This window comes from Benincasa hispida, chromosome 2 (genome assembly GCF_027475165.1).
Source record: "Benincasa hispida cultivar pf3 chromosome 2, pf3_genome.v1.1, whole genome shotgun sequence".
NCBI classification, from domain to species: domain Eukaryota; kingdom Viridiplantae; phylum Streptophyta; class Magnoliopsida; order Cucurbitales; family Cucurbitaceae; genus Benincasa; species Benincasa hispida.
Window position 1 is genome coordinate 28,297,186 of NC_143479.1, and position 17,178 is coordinate 28,314,363.

General features: G+C 34.3%; 3 protein-coding genes across 5 annotated transcripts; 2 read left to right on the forward strand and 1 right to left on the reverse strand.

The window, feature by feature from the left end:
* Positions 1 to 1,457: 1,457 nt before the first annotated feature.
* LOC120070950 (uncharacterized) lies at positions 1,458 to 4,850 on the forward strand. The gene is made up of 4 exons (XM_039022885.2): positions 1,458 to 1,632; positions 1,933 to 2,183; positions 2,698 to 3,606; positions 3,743 to 4,850. Exons 2-4 carry the CDS (start codon positions 2,121 to 2,123, stop codon positions 4,595 to 4,597), a joined length of 1,827 nt encoding a protein of 608 aa, XP_038878813.1. The 5' UTR covers positions 1,458 to 1,632; positions 1,933 to 2,120; the 3' UTR covers positions 4,598 to 4,850.
* Positions 4,851 to 5,059: 209 nt separating this feature from the next.
* Positions 5,060 to 7,759, forward strand: PLSP1 (plastidic type i signal peptidase 1). Of its 3 annotated transcripts, none has more exons than XM_039022886.2 (5): positions 5,060 to 5,920; positions 6,227 to 6,364; positions 6,674 to 6,760; positions 6,975 to 7,042; positions 7,277 to 7,759. In XM_039022886.2, the coding sequence occupies exons 1-5, from the start codon at positions 5,348 to 5,350 to the stop codon at positions 7,443 to 7,445; spliced, it is 1,035 nt and encodes a 344-aa protein (XP_038878814.1). In that variant the 5' UTR covers positions 5,060 to 5,347; the 3' UTR covers positions 7,446 to 7,759. The 3 variants fall into 3 exon arrangements, 2 of the variants coding, with proteins under 2 accessions (XP_038878814.1, XP_090166859.1); XR_005480090.2 differs by having other exon boundaries at positions 5,127 to 5,920; positions 6,863 to 7,042; XM_090310733.1 differs by lacking the exon at positions 6,975 to 7,042 and having other exon boundaries at positions 5,155 to 5,920.
* Positions 7,760 to 9,141: 1,382 nt separating this feature from the next.
* Positions 9,142 to 11,137, reverse strand: LOC120072313 (uncharacterized). Its single transcript, XM_039024772.2, has 3 exons — positions 10,284 to 11,137; positions 9,800 to 9,985; positions 9,142 to 9,695 (listed from the first exon to the last, which is right to left on the reverse strand). Exons 1-3 carry the CDS (start codon positions 10,740 to 10,742, stop codon positions 9,417 to 9,419), a joined length of 924 nt encoding a protein of 307 aa, XP_038880700.1. The 5' UTR covers positions 10,743 to 11,137; the 3' UTR covers positions 9,142 to 9,416.
* Positions 11,138 to 17,178: the final 6,041 nt, after the last annotated feature.

The window sequence follows — 17,178 nt, forward strand, 5'->3', positions numbered from 1 at the left end:
CGACAACAACTACAAAAAAATAAAATAAAATTAGAATCTATAAAAAAAATAATAATATAAGAATAAAAATAAAATTTATAGTTATTCTTAAAAAATAAAATCTAGTAGAGTAACAAACCAGTATATTTTGTGACCAAGGGAGAAGTGTGAGAACAATTTGTATTAAACAAAATAGAAGAAGAGAAATGGAAATGAAAAGCAGTGAGGTAAAAAATGGGAGGAGAGGGATTTAGTTTCTGATCCGGGAGGAGGAAGAAGGAAAAGGATTTCGAAAACGTGAGGATGGCAAAGGCAAAGAGATTTTGAAAATGTAAGCTGAGAAAATGTGATATGAGAATGGGAGAGGGAGCTGTTTAAAAACTCATAGGTCGAGTGTCAACACTCGACCCATGGGTTGAAAACTAAAGTTGTTTAATAAGTTGGTTGGGAGGCACGACACGGGTTGAAAATTAAAGTTGCCTAGATTCTTGGTCAGCAATGCAGGCGTCAGCAGCGACAACGGTTGGTAGTGGGAGTGGCGGATGGGTCGGGACGTTAAACATTTGTCGAGGGTTGAACTTTCGACCTATGAAGGTCGAATGTTCAACACTCGACAAGTCTCAAAGCACAAGCAGACCATCGTCGAGTTCTCAACCTTTGACATCTACCATCGTCAAGTTCCCAACCTTCGACAAATACCATTGTCGATTTCTCAACCCTCGATTCTCAACTCTCGACAAACGCCTCGAAAATAAAAAAACTACCACAAATCTCTAAAGTTTTAAAACAACCATATTTCCCTAAAAAGTTTTCAAATCTACAATATTGAAATAAAAGGTCCATTTATAGATCCTAAAAACTTTTCATATTCTTACTTTTTATATTAATTATTATTAGTGGCAAATTTTGTAAATTACAGATTTGTCCGTGAGTAAATTGGTCTAGAAATGATTCTCGGACAAGTCAGTTTCTAGGAAAGTAAGATGGTAAGATAGTAAGATAGGATAAATAGTACTTTAGAAACAAAGGTAAAATTCAAGGATATATATATTATATACCGATTATATAATAATAGAATTCTTCAACCTCAAATGTCAGGTTCAACTTCAAAAGGAAAAGAAAAATTAAACAAAAAAAAATCAAAATTGTATGTTCCAAAAAGTTCATGTAAAATATCAAAGGTTTCATTTCCTTTTTCCCTCTTATAAGACTTTGGAATGGTTTTTCAGGAAAAAAAAAGATACTTGATTTTTTTTTAAAAAAAATCTTAAATTAGCCAACCCCATATTTTTTTTCTTCAAATTAAATAAGCAATATATAATTATATTTATATACATATAAACACACATATACATGAATGTCGAGTGTAAATGCTATCGTGGCCACTCTTGCTTCCTATCAGCCATTCGGCTCTAATTTTATTTAATATTTTGACAGCCTCAAAAAGGCATCCAGAAATCTCAAAATGATAAAAATTTGTGGATAAGAATCTCCAATGGATTTCACAACACAAACTTTGGCCACTAGAAAACAATATTGGCTCGTTTACATGGACCGGCTGTTTCTGCTGCTCGGCTTCCATGCAACTTCCATCCATGCAAATCCACCGCTGTCGACCGCTCCTCCTCCTTCTGCAGCTGCCCATCTGAAGAGGTACCTCCGCATCTCCTTTGGCTCCTTACTTGAACGCAATTTCAATTCTGACCCACTTCTCAAAATCTAGATGGGTGTGTTAGTGATCATCAATTTGATTGAACTGGATTTAGATTTTTTGTTGTGGGTTTTGATTTTCACCTTTGGAAATGTGGGTTTTGAAGAATTTGGTTGGAGATGGAAGAATCTGAACAGAATAGGGGGTTTGATTTGATATATCTTTTGGATTTGAAGAAATCCCATTTGGGATTTTCTTGCTCTTCACTTGATTCTCGATTCCTCTGGTGTTTTTAATTGTAGAATTCATATTGGAGGAGCTTTATCTCCACTCATCTTCACTTATTCAGAGACAGTGAAAGACGATGCTGTAATATGTTGGAATTTGGTGAATATTGATTTTGTTGAGGCATGGTGACGGTTGGATGAAAGTTTGACGAGTGAGCCAAGCAGAACTGAGAGAGTCTGGTTCAGAAAAGACCAGAGTTTTCATGGGTGTTCATAAAGAGGGAACGATAGCAAGCAAAAATCTATCTCAAGGATCACCAGAAATGGTACTGTGGCAAGCACTTGCACTATTATTATGTTTTCATTGTCCATGTTTCAATGTTTTGACCACACAATCATCTAATTCACTGCCTGAACTTGGTAAATCATCCGCTTGGTTGGCTATGCTTGTATAATCAGATGGCTCTTTTTTTAATAAGCCTGTTCACTTACTGTTTGACGAGTCTGGTCCTTTCATTTGATTTTACTCAAAAATTTGATAGGTTGTCTTGTGCAGTGACTGGGAATTTGGAGTTCTTTTCTACCTACTAAAACACTTTTCATGTTTTTCATTATGTTTCACCGTATATGAAGATTTTTGTTTTTAGAAAAACTGAATAACGCGGAAAAAATCATATTGATTTTTGGAAATATATTGAATGGAAGTCTTGCACATATTTTTCAAACAATTCCAGAGTCTTCTGCTGTCATCCTTAGAGATCTATAACTTGTTTTCACTATATTATGAACACGGTTCATGATATCCTTTGTTTGTTGAATTGGTATTTTTGAACTTTGTAGGAATCATGTCTCCGCAAGAATCAAGTAAAGTTAGTTTCAACTCCGGTCGATTCACAAATTCAATCCCGTTGTGTTCTCTGTTTGGGTAACAATAGCTGCCGAACAGTACGTTCAAGAACAAAGCTAATGAACATCTTGGTTGAAAGAGGGAAGCCTCAAGAAGGTCAATTCATTTTCAATAGTTTAGTAGAACAAGGACACAGGCCTACTACTGTGACATACACTGCTCTTGTAGCTGCTCTGACTCGGCAGAAGCGTTTCAAGGCCATTTCAGGACTTCTATCAGAAATGGAAGAAACTGGCACTAAACCTGATTCCATACTCTTCAATGCCATAATCAATGCCTTTTCTGAATCTGGCAATGTAAAAGAGGCCATGGAAACTTTTCAGAAAATGGAGGAGTGTGGGTGTAAGCCAACAACTAGCACTTTTAATACCCTCATCAAAGGCTATGGAATCATCCGTAAACCTGAAGAATCTATGAAATTATTAGAGTTAATGATGAGGACTACAAATCTCAAACCCAATAACAGGACTTATAATATCCTTGTTGGAGCTTGGTGCAAGAAGAAAAATATAAAGGAGGCATGGAATGTAGTGCATCAGATGATTGCATCTGGAGTTCAACCTGATGTTGTCACATATAACACATTGGCAAGGGCATATGCTCAGGATGGGGAGACTAGCAAGGCAGAAAGTATACTAGTGGAAATGCAAAACAATAAGGTAAATCCCAACGAGAGAACGTGTGGAATAATTGTAGGTGGTTATTGTGAACAGGGGAACTTGGCTGAGGCTCTAAGGGTTGTCTATCGAATGAGGGATCTCAGAATACACCCAAACCTTGTTATTTTCAACTCTCTTATCAAGGGCTTCCTAGATATTGGGGACTCAGATGGAGTCGATGAGGTACAATATTTTTCACATTTTCACCATTCATTTTCTACATCTATTTTTGTGATCGTCTAATTCCCCCTTGTTGATGAACTTCCCCCCCTCTAAAGTGCTTGTTGTTCACATGGATAATGATTATAAACTTGAGCAGGCATTGACAATGATGGAAGAATCTGGGGTAAAACCAGATGTGATAACATTTAGCACCATTATGAATGGTTGGAGCTCAGCTGGACGTATGGACAAATGCCAAGAAATCTTTGACGACATGTTGAAATCTGGAATTGAGCCTGATATCCATGTTTTCAGCATTCTGGCAAAAGGGTTTGTCCGTGCTGGTGAGCCTGTGAAGGCCGAGTCCCTGCTAAACTCCATGAGCAAATACGGGGTGAGACCAAATGTCGTGATTTTCACGACTATAATTAGTGGTTGGTGCACTGCAGGTAAAATGGAGAAGGCATGGAGGGTTTTTGAGCGTATGTGTGACATGGATGTGTCCCCCAATTTGAAAACCTTTGAGACCTTAATATGGGGCTACGGAGAAGCCAAACAGCCATGGAGAGCAGAAAAGATCCTTCAAATGATGGAAGAAAAGAATGTCGTTCCCGAAGACAGCACTCTCAAGCTTGTATCTGAAGCTTGGCGCTCAATCGGTATGGTTAATGAAGCCATGGCTGAGAGAACGGAGGGCAATGAAATTCCAGAGACGAGTTCAGAGAGAATTCACAAGGAAGACCCACCTGCATCTTATTCTGATCTTCTCCAATCAGAAATAGTGATCATATCCAACGGTAATGGATCTACTTATTCCCAAACAAGAAGCAGGACACTCCCAAAAGGAGTTGAACTACCATCTGGACGTCCACGGAGCACCTCTACATCGATGCTCCTTTGTCAGGCACGTCCCTCTCGTCCGCTGATCCTATGCCGTATCCAGAACCAAACCCAGTTTTGGATATGGAGGCAGAATGCTACTACAACTTGCAGAATGATGTTCATCCATTAGTGACGACGAGGAGACGACCAGCTATTGCATGAATCTCTGATCTTAAAAAGTTAAAAAATATGATCATGCTTGCTATCTGAAATTATAAATGGTTAAGCATTACAAATACTTACCCTTTTTTATCACTTTGTGTAATTCAACTGTAGCCAATTCATGTAAAAGATGTAAAGTCATTGTTGAGGACCAAAATCCAAACTACATGACCATGTATATTGCTATTTTGTTAATATCTATACTGTCACTTCATGGTTCATTTGAATTGCCAACAACTCAGGGAAATATGGAGTTCATTTTATGTATTATCTATTTTGAACAAAACAATTAGTTCCAAAACCCACTTCATTTCATTGGGGTTGTAAGATGTAAATTTAAAACATATCAAGAAATTACAACTATCAGAGAAAGGTATTTTTTATAAAAATGTACCGAACTTTTAGAGATGTTCACGGGTGAGATGAAGCTGGAGATGACTTTCTCATTCACGTCTCTGTTTAACTTATAAAAATTCTTTTTCCATCGCTTGGGCTATATCTATTATTTATACCAATAATCTCCATAGAAAGACCATGGTTTGACCATGTTTAGAAATTGCAATATATTCACATCTAATCCAAATAGACTTCCAGCTTTGTTGTCGTCTCCTTTCATCCTCTGTAGAAAAGTATCCGCTCCATCTGCAAAGAACACCCCCAATTACAAACCCAGCAGCTCGAAATCCTTTACAGAGCTGCCGCACTTCTGCCACAGAGGATGCTCTCTCTTCATCTCCTCTCTTCAGTACCATCTTTCGACAACACTTCTCTACAACGTACGCGCCTCTCAAAACCCAATAACCCTTCTAATTTCCCAATTCTCAATCTCCATTCAATCGCCATTTCTCCAAAATTCGTACATATCCACATCGCCAATCGCTCTATTTTCCCTTTTGTAACACGCAGCAAATTGTCGATTCAATCCGGAAGCAGTAGTTTTCTAGCCTTTAAGCCTCCAAGCGATGGAACCCACCTGAAGAGGGGTTGCTGCAGTGCTGTTAATGACTCTGACGAAAAGACTAGGTCGGTTGTAGATAACGGTGGCGGCGGCGGTGGAGGTGGAGGTGGAGGTGGCGATGAACGTGAGGATAATGGGAAGGTGGAGAATCAAAAGGATTCTTCTGGGTTTCTGCCAGAATGGTTAAATTTGACTTCGGATGACGCCAAAACAGTCTTTGCAGCTATAGCAATATCTCTTGCCTTCAGAACATTTATTGCAGAACCGAGGTACATTCCCTCGCTATCAATGTATCCTACATTTGATGTTGGGGATCGACTTGTAGCAGAGAAGGTAGAAATCTTGTTCACTATTGTTAATCCTACTTTGCAAGCGTGTTTCTTGATTAATTGAAATTTGATATAGATTGGGATTTGATATTCATATGGCAACTAGTTTGGGTTTCAGAGTTAGAATTGCCTGATGTTATTGCTCCCAAGTAAAATATGCTTTGCATATTTTCTTTGTCCCAAGTTCTTGGATTGTAATGTTTGACTTTGAGATAAGGGGAGAAGATCTATGATTTCAGTTCTGTCTACTAAAGTTCGGGGGTTGGACCATGGTTTCATGCAAGATAAATACTTATATTTTCTTTTGTAGGTCACATACTATTTTAGAAAGCCTTGTGCTAATGATATAGTGATATTCAAAAGCCCACCAGTGCTTCAGGAAGTAGGATATACTGATGAAGATGTCTTCATTAAAAGAGTTGTTGCTAAACAAGGTGATACTGTGGAGGTAAGATTTTTAAACAAAATTCTTTATTTGTTGTTTGGATCATTATCTGATGTTGCTGCACAATTCACGTGTCTTGGGGCTATTGATTTAGATCACGCAAGAACAGATACTTCTACCATATTTATTTAATGATATTGTAGAATTGAAAAATATAAAATAACAGTATTAAGTCTAAGAGTGGATTTTCGTACACAACTATTGTCAAAAAATTTATGGTTGTAGCCTCCCGCTTTTGATTGTGTGTTTTCAAGCATTAAATATATCTGTGTTTCAGCTTCACTCTTTGCTTGGAACATTAACTGATTGCAGGTTCGGAATGGAAAACTTATCGTTAATGGGGTTGAGAGAAACGAAAAATTTATCTTGGAACCACCATCATATGATATGACTCCAATTGTAAGTGTTATTTTCTTATTCTCTGCATTGGCTTCACATTTTTTTAAGATCTTCCTAGCAGAGTTTTATATGACAATCTTACTGCACGACAATTGAGTACAGGCTGTGATGATTTTTCTTTTCGGTTGGACAAAAAGAGATTACTTTTTCTTCCCTTGGTGAAATCTATATCGAGCATGGTAAAACATTACACCTCTTTCATTCCTTGATGCAGCAAGTGCCCGAAAACATGGTCTTTGTGATGGGTGATAATCGCAATAACAGCTATGATTCTCATGTGTGGTAAAGCCTCCACTCATCACTTCACCAGTACTGGGTGTCTTCTAAAATAAGTGTATTTCAGCATAAGACTTTTGTTCATAAACCAAATATCTTGATACATTTGAAAAGTTCTTTGAATCAGTAGTTAGCACTTTCTATAATTCAAGAAGTCTATGTCGAACTCAATCTAACTCAGGCACCCCTTAGAAATATTTTTCCCCCTGTGCTGATAGCTGGCTATACCAAATTGTTCAGGGGTCCTCTACCTGCCAAAAATATAATTGGAAGATCACTATTCCGCTATTGGCCTCCAAACAGAATCGGTGGAACAGTTTCTGAGCCAAGCTGTGCTATTGATAAGCAAGAGGGCATTCCTTCCACACCAGAAATTTCCAGCCTACAGACCACAAATTCTCAACCATGATGGTTTCAGTCATGTTCCTGTAAGTTCAGTTCGTCCCTCTGCAAATGGCTTTACCATCGCCATTTGTTTCCCTGTAATTTGAAAGCTCTTTTTATTTTTGGTTTGAGGAACTGGCCATTTTGTGTAAGGCCCTAGTTATTGTTGGTCTTAGTTTTTGTGCAAGTTTTATTAGATGACTCTACACCATCAATATCTGTAATTTGAATAGTCTCATCTCTCTTCTGCCTCAACCACAGTCGAGAGATCTGAAGAAGTGACATCGCCATTCTTAGTGAATCCAATTGATCAATACAAGTTAGTTGATGGTATAGAAATATGTTGGTACCCAATCCAATAATAGTCCGATATCTCTGATTGTGATATATATATATATATTAATCATAGATAGTGGATAGGGTAGGAGAATCAAATCTCTGACTACGAGAAAAGAACGATAGTATAAGTTTTATGCCTCACTCATGTTGGCATCTGATTGTGATATTTAAATGTGTATGGATGGAATATAGCCAATCTACAAAAATCACTATAGAGAATTACGCATCCTGAGTATTTTGTTTCTAAAGGGTAGTTTGAAATGACATTCTTACAGTTTTAAAAAGTACTAAGGTAGTCTGTTGATGTTCTAAAACTCATAATAGAAGCATTTCCCATCTTTAAATGGAAGGATCTGTGTATTTGCTTCTAGTTAATTTTTTCTTTCATTATAACAGTTGTTGAAGGGCCCCCTATTGAGGAGAATATCTTGGAGATATACGTTCCCTTTCTTGCCATATGAACATATAACATACTAGAGATGAGAATTAAATAGGGAAGTTGTTGAGGATATTCCTTTTGCTGGGATCACTGTTAATTTTGTTCATATTTGTCACATCCCTCAAGGGATGAACAAAGCCACATTCCATTGTTGCGTTAGCCTCCTCTCAAGGGTGTTCTTTGATCTATGATTTGTCAGTTGGTGTTCTCTCTCCTTGCTTGTTTTAGAGTTTGGGAGTGTTTAGTTGTGTTGTTGCTTTGTTATTTGTCTTTTGCCTCAACAAGAAAAAAGATGATAATTAAAGTTCCATTTGGTAATCATTTTATTTTATTTTTTTTGTTTTTGTTTTTTAAAATTAAGTTTATGGACACTACTTCCACCTCCAAGTTTATTCCTTTGTTATCACTTTTCACCAATAGTTTAAAAAACCAAGTCAACTTTTGAGAACTAAAAAAATTAGTTTTTAAAAAGTTATTTTTGTTTTTGGAATTTGGGTAAGAATTCAACCATTGTACTTAAAAACGATGTGAATCTATCGTAAAAAATGTGAATGAAATAGACTTAAATTTCAAAAACAGAAATAAAAGACTAAATATTTACTAAATGGATCTAAATGAATTACTATTTTAATAGTTAGTAAGTATCCTTCTAAATGACAATTAGATTTCTTTGATTGTCCACTAATTAGTTAATGTGGGTTCAAGTAAGTAAAAGGTTAAATACTATTTTGGTGTTTGGATTTCTATAGTAAGGAAAAAAAAAACTTTATTAACATTCTATAATAAAAATTAAAAACATATTCAATGTTTTTTCTATTTTTATTTATGATTTAACCAACTTATTTTTAGGAAACACTGGTTAAACTGCAAGTTCTTTTTTTTTCTTTTCAATTGGCAAATCATATACAGTAAAAGTGCTTTAACTCATAAAAACAATGTTGTCTTGTCAGAAGTATAAAGAACATATTATTTCATTTGGTCAAATAATTGTACTATCATTGCGCATGCTCTGTTGTTGTATGGAAAGTAGTTGGCAAAACAATAGTATGTAGATGTACCATAAACTGATTCACTGGTCTTTTTTTTCCCCTTAATTATTCCATGGATCTAAAGAAGGAAGAAGTAAGTCAACAGCCTATTTCTACAACCAAAGTATGATCCTACAGGTGGAATCTTTCCCTTCCAATGAAGAGAAAGATGCAAGGTGGAGATTCTCTCTCAATCATATGTACATGAATCAGCTTTAATCTTCATAGGCTTCGAGTTCCGAGAGTCAATCTCCAAAGAACATGAGACACGCTTTCGATGCTTTGATCTTACCAGTTTCCCCACCACATTCCCTCTTGAATGGATTTCAAACACCAGCATCATAGGAATGTTTCCAATTTTATCCAGGGCTTCAAGGCTAGCTCCAGCCCCATACAATGGCACCTTGTTCCCTTCAAGATTTACCAATTCGATTCGATTACTCTGTCTTGGTTGATAGTATTTCTTCAACTGCAAAGCAAGAAAAACATCTCATATATTTCCCATTTCCTTCGAATCAGCCATTTCCATTTCTTAATGCATTTTTTTATGGAAGTTTGTTTTAGGAATTTTACCTGGCCAGAGGCAACTGCAATCTGGGAATACATTAGATTGATGGGGGAGGAACTGACATGAATGCCAAAGAAAGTTGCAGGATTGTGCACAGTAATCCTTAATGAACAGTTGATAGTCAGTAATTTGGTTGGAACTCCTGTTGTGTCTGATCCTTCTCCAAAATAAACATTATGAACTGTCATGCTCTGTAAGAGAAAAAGGACATGGAAACAAACATCACTTCTAAAACCAAATAACTTCAAACATCAAGTCTTAAACTGAGAATTTATGGTGCGGCAGCCAAAAACAGAGTTAGACAGAAGAAGCATAAAAAATTGAAAATATATCAAATTCCAGACATGTGTTATAAATAATATCAATTCACAAAGATCCAAAATGCCAGAAAAATCTTAAAATATTCACGTTTATTGGCAAATATTATTTTAATCAACTATGTAACAATTTTGTATAGTTTCAGAGTATGTATAGAGCTAGAAACACAACCTTGACTTTGATCTCAGTTTTGAAAGGCCGGCTAGCACCCCAAATGATCAAACAAAACAAGAAGAAGATAAAAATAAACGCAAGCAGAGCCATCAAAATCTGGCATCTCCTAGTTAACCCTTCGTCCCCATATAGATCATCATAGTCCCCCTCTTCTTCAATCACATTACACTCCGGCCACCCCTTATCGTTGCGTTTCCGGCTGCCTTTCCGACCAAGGGCGGCCCGAAACGTACCGGAAAACCGACTCGCGGACGAGGAGCGAGAGTGGCGAGTATAAGAGGGATGAGAAGGGCTCTCCATGGGGCTGTTGAAGGCCGGAGTGGCATGGGTGGAAGATTTGTCGCCGTCGTGAGAATCTCTCGAAGGGCTTTGCACGTAGTACAGAGGCCGCTTCGGCGACCTTGGCGACGATGGGGCTAAACTTGTAACATCCGAATCGGATTTAGCGTGCATCATCTTGCAAAAGTGGTAATGGAAAATGGGTGTTCCGGAGATTTAACGATGGAAATTCAAGGGTTCAATTAGAAATTCAGAAGCTAAAAGGGAAAGAAATCAAAAGATTGAAAACCCCAGATGGGTTTGGCTAAGAAACGATCAAAATCAAACGAGATCACTTACAATCAGGAATTGGGAGAGGAAAACCAGAGAGATCGTGAAGAAGAACTTTCCCTTTTGTGGGAGTGACAAAGAGAAGGGAAGGAAGAAAGGTAAATGGGGTAATGGCAGTAAAGCCGCAGTGATGAGCCATCAGTCACCACTGAAAAAGGGCCAGGGAAGGAGATTCGGGTTCAGTGGAGAAAGCTGCGAGTGTAGGTTCGGTAGTCAGGCTCGGGTTACGAACCTAGAGGCTTGGAGATAAGTGTCGGTAGCTTCAGGTATCCCGTTTCTAGTTCCCGGAGTTCCGTTTCGTTTGACGGGGTTACAACTTCCAACTGTAAGGAAAACGACGTCGTCTCATTATTACGTTGGGCAGAATTTCAGTTGTTTTTTCTTTTGAAAAAGACGTTATTAAAATTGTTTTATTAAGAAAAAACGAAACTGAATTGCTCTGGCTTATTATCATTGTAGCCTTTTTTCGGTTTGAGTAGCCGTTTTCTGTCAAAAATTTATACAAAAAAAGAAATTGATAATGAATAAGTGTAAGCTTCACGTAACTATGTACATTTTTTTTTTATCTACAAAGAAAAAATATTAAATAAAATATTTTTTAAAAAGAGATTATTTATCATGTGTCAGAATTTTATTGGACAATCCGATACACCAAGATAGGTGCATCCAAGGGAGCAAAGTTTTTCAATAGAAATTATCTCAAGTATTAAATTGATATTTCCGATGAAATTAGGCCTCTTTGGAATGATTTGGAAAAAAATATTTTTTTTTATTTAAACATGTTTGAAAAAAATTCTTAAAACAAAAACACACATGTGTTTGACAACTCTTTTTCAATGATTTTTTTTATGTAAAAGTTTATTTGGTTTGTTATATACTAAAAGCTAGGAAGCATAGATATTTCTAATTGTTTAGAGAATCGATATCAAATGTGAATAGATACGTGGTTGATATACGTGATTTGAAGTAACTAATTTTTTTTTTTTAATTTTTTTTAATATGCGTATCTACTTTCAGATACGGGAAATGAATATCAAATTTAAGCCCAACCCATAACCAATTTTATTTGAGTGCATGCTTGTGAGTGATTTAAAAATCGTCAAAATTATTTCCTTTTTTTCATTTTTAAAATCACTCGAAAACACACTTTTAATTAGATATTTTATTTAAATATTGCAATTTGAAAAAATAATTAAAATATGGTACTTTTAAAAATATTTAGAGATTTGTGGTAGTGACAACTATTTTTGAAGTTCAAAGTTTTAAAAAAGTAAAAAACTAAGTGAAGGTTGAAATTTTGACCTAAGAAAAATTAAAAGTAAGTCGAAGGTTGAAAACTCGACCTAAAAAAATTAAAAAGCAAGTCGAGGGTTCAAAACTCGACCTCCATAGGTTGAATCTTCAACCATCGACATCCTGCCACCAACAGTCGACCTATGGCCTTTTAAACCCACTCTTCACCCTTCTTAGAACACAAATAACACAAATTATACAGTTTCTCTCTTTTCTCTTACATGTGAATCTTTTATCCCCCCACATTTCATCCTTTTCTTTTCTGATCACAAATTATATATGTTTGTATATTCACTCTACTAGATTTCTATTTTTAAAAAATAATTATAAATTTTGTTCCTATTCTCATATTATTATTATTATTTATAATTTTTATTACTGTTTGGGAAACAAATAACCAAAAAGAAAGTATACGTTCACTCAACTAAATTCCTATTTTTCTAATTAAAAAATAAGTTATAGATTCTAATATTATTCTATTTTATTTGTAGTTTTTGTTACCGGATAACAAATAACAAGAAAAAAGGATTGTTGTCATTTTGAAGAAAAAAATAATATCACTATTGAATTTGTGAGTTTAACTTTTATTTATTACTAGTTTTTTGTTTTTAATACTTTTTTTATATCTATATTATGCTAGATGTATCATTTTAATTCCTTATATATTTATGTTAATAATTTTTTAATATTAGTCTGAATTCAATAATTTTTTTTATCTACTATGTTAATATCTTAGATCTACCATATAGTCTCAATTCGATAATAGTTTTTTAATAGTATGAATTCAATAATATTTATATATTAATGTTAATAGTTTTTTCTCTATAGTTTAATGTTTTTATTTATATTATGTTAAATCTACTATGTTAATGTCTTATTTTGCATTTTAAATAATATTAGTGTTAGGATTTTTAGGGTTTAGAGTTCTTTTGAAGATATTAGATTTTGTTGGTACAATATATATATATTTAACTTTAGTTTTCTCTACATTTTTTGTTTATTGGCTTTTTTTAATAGAAAAAGAAGTATCCTTATTTGTTTGTTTGTTCTTTTTTTTTTTCATACATATAATATTCCCTTTTTTTTTTTTTTTAGTTTTTTTAGTTAAAAACTTTAGTATTTTGTTTGTTGTAATAAAAAGGTTCCTAAGTGAATGAATTTTTATATTTTGATACTATTTGATTTTTTAAATTTAATTTTGATGTTTATAGTTTAAAAAGTTTTAGTTTATTGTTTAATACAAAATTATTAATTTAAGTGATTTTTTATAAATAATTCTTATACTATTCATTTTTTTTAGTATTTAACTTTGATATTTATAATTTAAAAAATTTAGTATTTTTTTGAGTGATTTTTTATACAAAAGTTTAGTTTATAGTTTAGTATAAAATTATTAATTTGAGTGATTTTCTTAATAATATAATTCTTATAATATTCGATTTTATTAGTATTTAACTTTGATGTTTATAGTTTAAAAAGTTTATGATTTTTTTAGTAGTTTTTAATCAAAAAGTTTAGTTTACAGTTTAATACAAAATTATTAATTTGATGTTTAAAATTTTTTTATTAAAAGTTTAGTATTCATGTTTGTTTGTTTTTTTTTTTTTTTTAAATAATATTTGATTCTTTTAGTATTAGTTTTTTAATAAGTTTGATGTTCAAAATAAGTTATTTTTTTAAAATATTTTTTTATATGTTTGTTTGTTTTTATTTGTATTTAAGTTTGATAATTAGTAAAATAATTAGTAATGTATTGTTTGTCTTTTTTTTTTTTAGAAAATGGTGGACAAATGTTTTGGATTTATGTTATTTACAAATGGTCATGTGATTGATGGTGTTAATGGAGTTGAATATGACTAACCACCATGTGGGGGGTTTTAGCATAAATGTAACAATGGGCTTGTTTTTTTTAACAATTCATTGAAATGGTAGAGATGTCACTAGATGTAGATATGAGAGCAAATCAGTTAGAAATAGTATATAGACATCCTAATCTAACACCATCAGGATCAGGTTTATGTCATTCCCCATTCCTAATGAACAAGCAATGAACTTGATGTTCTCAATCGCAATGTCACTCCCGAATTTAGTGCATTTATATGTTAATGTGAATAGGGTAGGTTTGGATATAAACTTGAATGCACAATCCTTTAGTCAGTTGAAAGATCTGACTCAATATATTGACTCTGATCCTGAATCAGTTGTAACACCCTGTGATTATGAAGATATGGTGGCTAACAATCAATATAGGAATTTTAGAACAGAAACAAACGATGAATTTGAGGAGTTTGGATTTTGATGGTCGTGAATATGAGTTACCTCCAGATATATTCAATGATTTGGATATGAATGTAATATATAGCATTCGAGAACACGATCCAATTGTAGCCTTTGAGGATGTTGACAATACCCAATTGTATAAGGAGATGATTTGTCAAGATAAAGAAATGTTATAACATGCGGTTATATGTTTGCTATTAAGTGTCATGCGCCATATGAGTTTGGCAATTTGATGTAAGAAGTGCAAAGAAGATTGCAAACGGAGACTTTGTGCAACAAAGAAAAAGTCGCACGACTTGTTTGAGATCACTAAGTATGTTGAGTAATATATATGTTTTTACTCAGAACTTAGACAAAATCATATGCAGTTAGATTCTTCGATGATTGCACTAAAGTTTTGTGATGCCATAAGAGAAAAAAATTAAGGGAACTCGTTTTATAGAGAACCTTTGAGCGGAAGCAGATCGTCCAAATTCCATTTCGATTGAAACAAACATTTACAGTAAACAGTACAGATTATGCATAAAACATAAATTACAACATGCTTTTGAATTAGATAAAGAGTTTAGAGATTAAACCTTTGAAGAACTCTTCTTAGTGTTAATCCCTCGAACCAACTCGAACACTTCGAACAAGTCATGAACACTCCAAACAGCAGCAAGAACTCGAATCAAAGAAAGGAGACTACCACTTAGTTACCTTGGTATTCTTGGGGTGAGAACCCAAGAGTGGTGGGCTTTGGCTATTTTGATTAGGAGGGAGTTTGTGGTTTGGAGGAGGAAGATGATTGAGAAGGAAACTTTCTATCGCATAGAAAAGTGATTCAATCATTTAGGCGATGAGGCTATCGTATAGCCTCTGCTTTTTTATCGTGTAGTCTTTCAATCGTGTAACACATATTCTATTTGGAATAATAAAATCATATTTCATTTATTCCCTTTGCCATAAAATCACTTAACTTCCCACTAAGGTGGTTAGAGAGAAAAAGGTGATAATTATCAAATAATTAATAATATAAATAAATATGATAACCAACTTATCATATTATATTTATAATCTATAGTTTTAATATTGCATCATATACAATATAAACTATAATTCTTTTTCTCTATTTTATGACATTTAATATAAATCATATTTATGTTAAATTGAACAACTATGAATCTTATTCATAGAAAATATATTTGAATCATATTCAAATATTTGTTCCTCCAATTAAACCATAATATATCAAATACATTATGTCAATTATATCATATATAATTGAATTAATTGAATTATATCATATATAATTGAATTAATTTAATTATATCATATATAATTAAATTCCCTCTTATTAATTTGAACAATTCAAATTAACCCAAAAACTGATTCTCAACTAAATCCTTTTGAGCTACCAAGGGGACCTTATGGACCTGTAGCTTGAAGTTCCAATAATATGTGAATAACTTATTAAACTCTTTAGTCACATTGTCCACCATCTGTTAACTGTCGGGCATTCCACTAAAGACCGACAGCTGCATTCTTTGCACTACAGATATATTTCTGTGTCCATTGGATATAACCAATCAACAGTACGATGACCATTCACAAATTGCTCGTAAGTACAATTGGGCCAATTTACCGTTTTGCCCCTGTAGTTACATCTAACTTCTTAAGTATCATTGATCCCTCTAATGAACAATAGATCATAGTCCCACTATGATTAAACCCCTCTTGGGCCAAGAGAGGGTGTGGCGCCACATTGTTCAAGACCCAGAATCAGCTCTTAAAGGAGCAATTTATCTACTTACCCCTGCTTCGGGGAAGGAGTGAATTTCATCTTGTGTAGCTGAGTTCCCAACTCCCCAATCAGACGAATTCCCAAAATGATAGGTTTATTGAGTCGGCGATCTGACCACTCTCACCCTATAAATCAATGGGCCGCCCTCATAGGCAGGAGTTCACAACTCACTCAGAATTAAGGTCATGTTAACTATGGTCATCCTAGTGAAATGAAAGTCTCTATTATGAACGACATTATATAATGAGACTAAACATTTCGTGGTCCAATCTTATACAAACTCCTTTGTATAAAATATCCCCGCTCGCATGTCTAATACATTAATGATCAGGATCATATCATTTGTAGCACTTTACAACATTTGTAACACCTACAAAGCAAGTCATACTCGTATTGTCACAAGGATAAGGTACCCAACCTTATCCATATACTACATGTAGGAAATCTAATACATATCCTTTGAGTAGTGGAAGTGGATTGTTCCAAATCTCATTCAGAATGAACACAAACAATTACAGTCTTAAACGGAAACGAACAGATTATGCATAATTATAAAATTACAACATACTTCTTAATAAAGAACAAAGGAATAGAGTATACAAACCTTTGAAGAACTATTCTTCAAGTATCCCTCGATCGATTTCCAATGCGTCCAATGAAGCACTCGAATGCAATGAACGAAACAGTCAACAACATAAACAACTAGATACACCTCGAACCCAATCGAGTCCAAATCAATCCTCGAACTAAACAGGAACACCACCATAAGTGTTACCTTGGTATTCTCGGGGTGAGAATCTAGGAGTTGTGGGCTCTGTATGATCTTGGATTGAGCAAGATTTGAGGTATACGATCGAGTAAGTGGGAATGAAGACTGTCTATTATATAGACGATGTACTCGATCGTTTAGAAGATGGAGCCTATCGT

Coding starts and splice junctions, on each gene's coding strand:
- LOC120070950 (XM_039022885.2), top strand. CDS start 2,121: ATGGGTGTTCATAAAGAGGGAACGATAGCAAGCAAAAATCTATCTCAA. Junction 2,184..2,697: donor CTCAAGGATCACCAGAAATG/GTACTGTGGCAA, acceptor TGAACTTTGTAG/GAATCATGTCTCCGCAAGAA. Junction 3,607..3,742: donor ACTCAGATGGAGTCGATGAG/GTACAATATTTT, acceptor AAACTTGAGCAG/GCATTGACAATGATGGAAGA.
- PLSP1 (XM_039022886.2), top strand. CDS start 5,348: ATGCTCTCTCTTCATCTCCTCTCTTCAGTACCATCTTTCGACAACACT. Junction 6,365..6,673: donor AACAAGGTGATACTGTGGAG/GTAAGATTTTTA, acceptor AACTGATTGCAG/GTTCGGAATGGAAAACTTAT. Junction 6,761..6,974: donor CATATGATATGACTCCAATT/GTAAGTGTTATT, acceptor TCCTTGATGCAG/CAAGTGCCCGAAAACATGGT.
- LOC120072313 (XM_039024772.2), bottom strand. CDS start 10,742: ATGATGCACGCTAAATCCGATTCGGATGTTACAAGTTTAGCCCCATCG. Junction 9,986..10,283: donor AAACTGAGATCAAAGTCAAG/GTTGTGTTTCTA, acceptor TTTCTCTTACAG/AGCATGACAGTTCATAATGT. Junction 9,696..9,799: donor TTGCAGTTGCCTCTGGCCAG/GTAAAATTCCTA, acceptor CTTGCTTTGCAG/TTGAAGAAATACTATCAACC.